General features: G+C 41.0%; 1 protein-coding gene across 1 annotated transcript in view; it reads right to left on the bottom strand.

Moving 5' to 3' along the window:
* Positions 1-796: 796 nt before the first annotated feature.
* LOC102307264 (neural cell adhesion molecule L1-like protein) overlaps positions 797-1701 on the bottom strand; it is a gene marked incomplete at its 3' end in the record, with an annotated part of 30752 nt that continues 29847 nt past the window's right edge. The window contains 1 exon segment of the mRNA XM_042228613.1: positions 797-982. Within this exon segment, the coding sequence (XP_042084547.1) occupies positions 797-982 (186 nt within the window).

Below are 1701 nucleotides of genomic sequence, written 5' to 3'. Positions count from 1 at the left end.
TTTTAGCCCCTTTAGAAACATTTGCTCTGAATAACAATCTGACTTCTAACACTTTAGTTAGTTACAATGTCATGTTTCCCCCTATCAAAATACCAATTAGTCCTTGAGCCACAGACATATTTGTACATTTCTGCCCTAGACAAGCACATCAAACCCACCTTAGTATCTTGAAGGACATTCTCAACTGAAGGATTTGTACAAAAGAGCTAAAAATGTTGTAAAATTGCCCTTTAGTTTTATTGCTGACCTTGAAATTGTTACACCTTGTGTTTTTTAATGATTTAAATGTAGTTGTTCTCAGCTTTGCATGAAAATATCACAAATTTCTGATGTGATTTCAAAGTGGATTCTACTACAAATATTACTATATTCTGCTGAACTAAACAAAAACTGGTGCTAGATTGTTAAACAGTGTCTGACAAACACTCCTTATTGGAGAGGTTAAGCTGTGATGAGTGAGGCTCTAGAGAGGAAGTAATATTTCAACACACAGGTTCTTTCTAATCTCATCTTTCTTAGATGGTTTCTAAGTTCAGTTAAGTCCAATATCACTATCAGGACAATCCCTTCTTTTAAAACACAGCTTGTATGCACAAAAATGACAGTATGACCTCTTCAAAGTCTGATCTGTACTCACTTGAATTATACAAAGTAGTTTTGGCCTTAATAATGATGTTTCTCCCTTGTATGAATGAATACATCACAGCAGTGCTGTGTTTTATCTGTGGGATTTTCATATATTAATCCAATAAACAGGCACACTACCACCCAAGTTAAATGCATTTCATTAGCTCACCTGGCTCTGGAAAATCAGTTCGGCTCTCTTCGGCCTGTGGAGGCCCACAACCTGCTCGAGTGCACGCTCTGAGGTCGAAGCGGTAAAGGCTGTCCCCCTTTAATCCCTGAAGTGTCCAATGGTTGGTGTCAGCCCCGGTAATGTTGATCTCTTTGGAATCAATCACCTCGAGTGCAGTCTCATTAACTGTAGACGAAGAAGAAAGATGGTCAGGTCGGTTCACGTGCTGAGAGCGAGCCTACGATGTATCGATGCAGAAAAAGTCATCGCAGCTGGGTCGTGCGGGAGGTTAGCGTAACACGGCTATAATGAGGGTCAGCGGTCGAGGGAAGGAAGAGATGAAGAGATTTTATGCTGTCTCATGAAGGAAGTGAATATAGCAGATACATGTTGTGACAGGTAAGCTGAGGAGGAATACATTATGAGGAAAGAAGAGAGAAGATGAAAGAGGGAAATAAAGAGCTCAAGAGGAGGGGGGGGGGGGCTGTAAACAAGTGGCAGGGCACGGATGAAAAGAGGAGGTGGAGAAGATGAGAAAAGTGAAAAGCAATAGGAAGTGGTAACCGAGCAGAGACTATGAAGGGATTTTTTTTAACTCTGCGTAAAAGGAGGAAAAAATTACAAAAACAAGTGATGGGAAGGAAGACAATGAGGAGGAAGAATGCATAAGGAAGCAGTAGAAGGAAACCAGAAGAGCTACAATCACAAGTAGCACAACATATCACCAAATATGCATTATAGATCAAAGTACAGTATGTGTGCACTGCTGAAAGCAACACTTCTTTTGAAACCTCCCTCAGTGATGCCATTACTGTGCCAATACCGAACCACAGGTGAGAGCTGATGTGCCAAGCCCATTGTACCACTTTGCAAAAACAATGTTTGGGGGTTTTTTTTGGGGGGGG

The sequence above is a fragment of the Haplochromis burtoni genome, unplaced genomic scaffold (genome assembly GCF_018398535.1).
Source record: "Haplochromis burtoni strain Fernald_Lab_line unplaced genomic scaffold, NCSU_Asbu1 Contig_9, whole genome shotgun sequence".
Taxonomy (NCBI): domain Eukaryota; kingdom Metazoa; phylum Chordata; class Actinopteri; order Cichliformes; family Cichlidae; genus Haplochromis; species Haplochromis burtoni.
The sequence above is the reverse complement of the archived record's forward strand: the minus strand, read 5'-3'. Positions and strand labels throughout refer to the sequence as shown.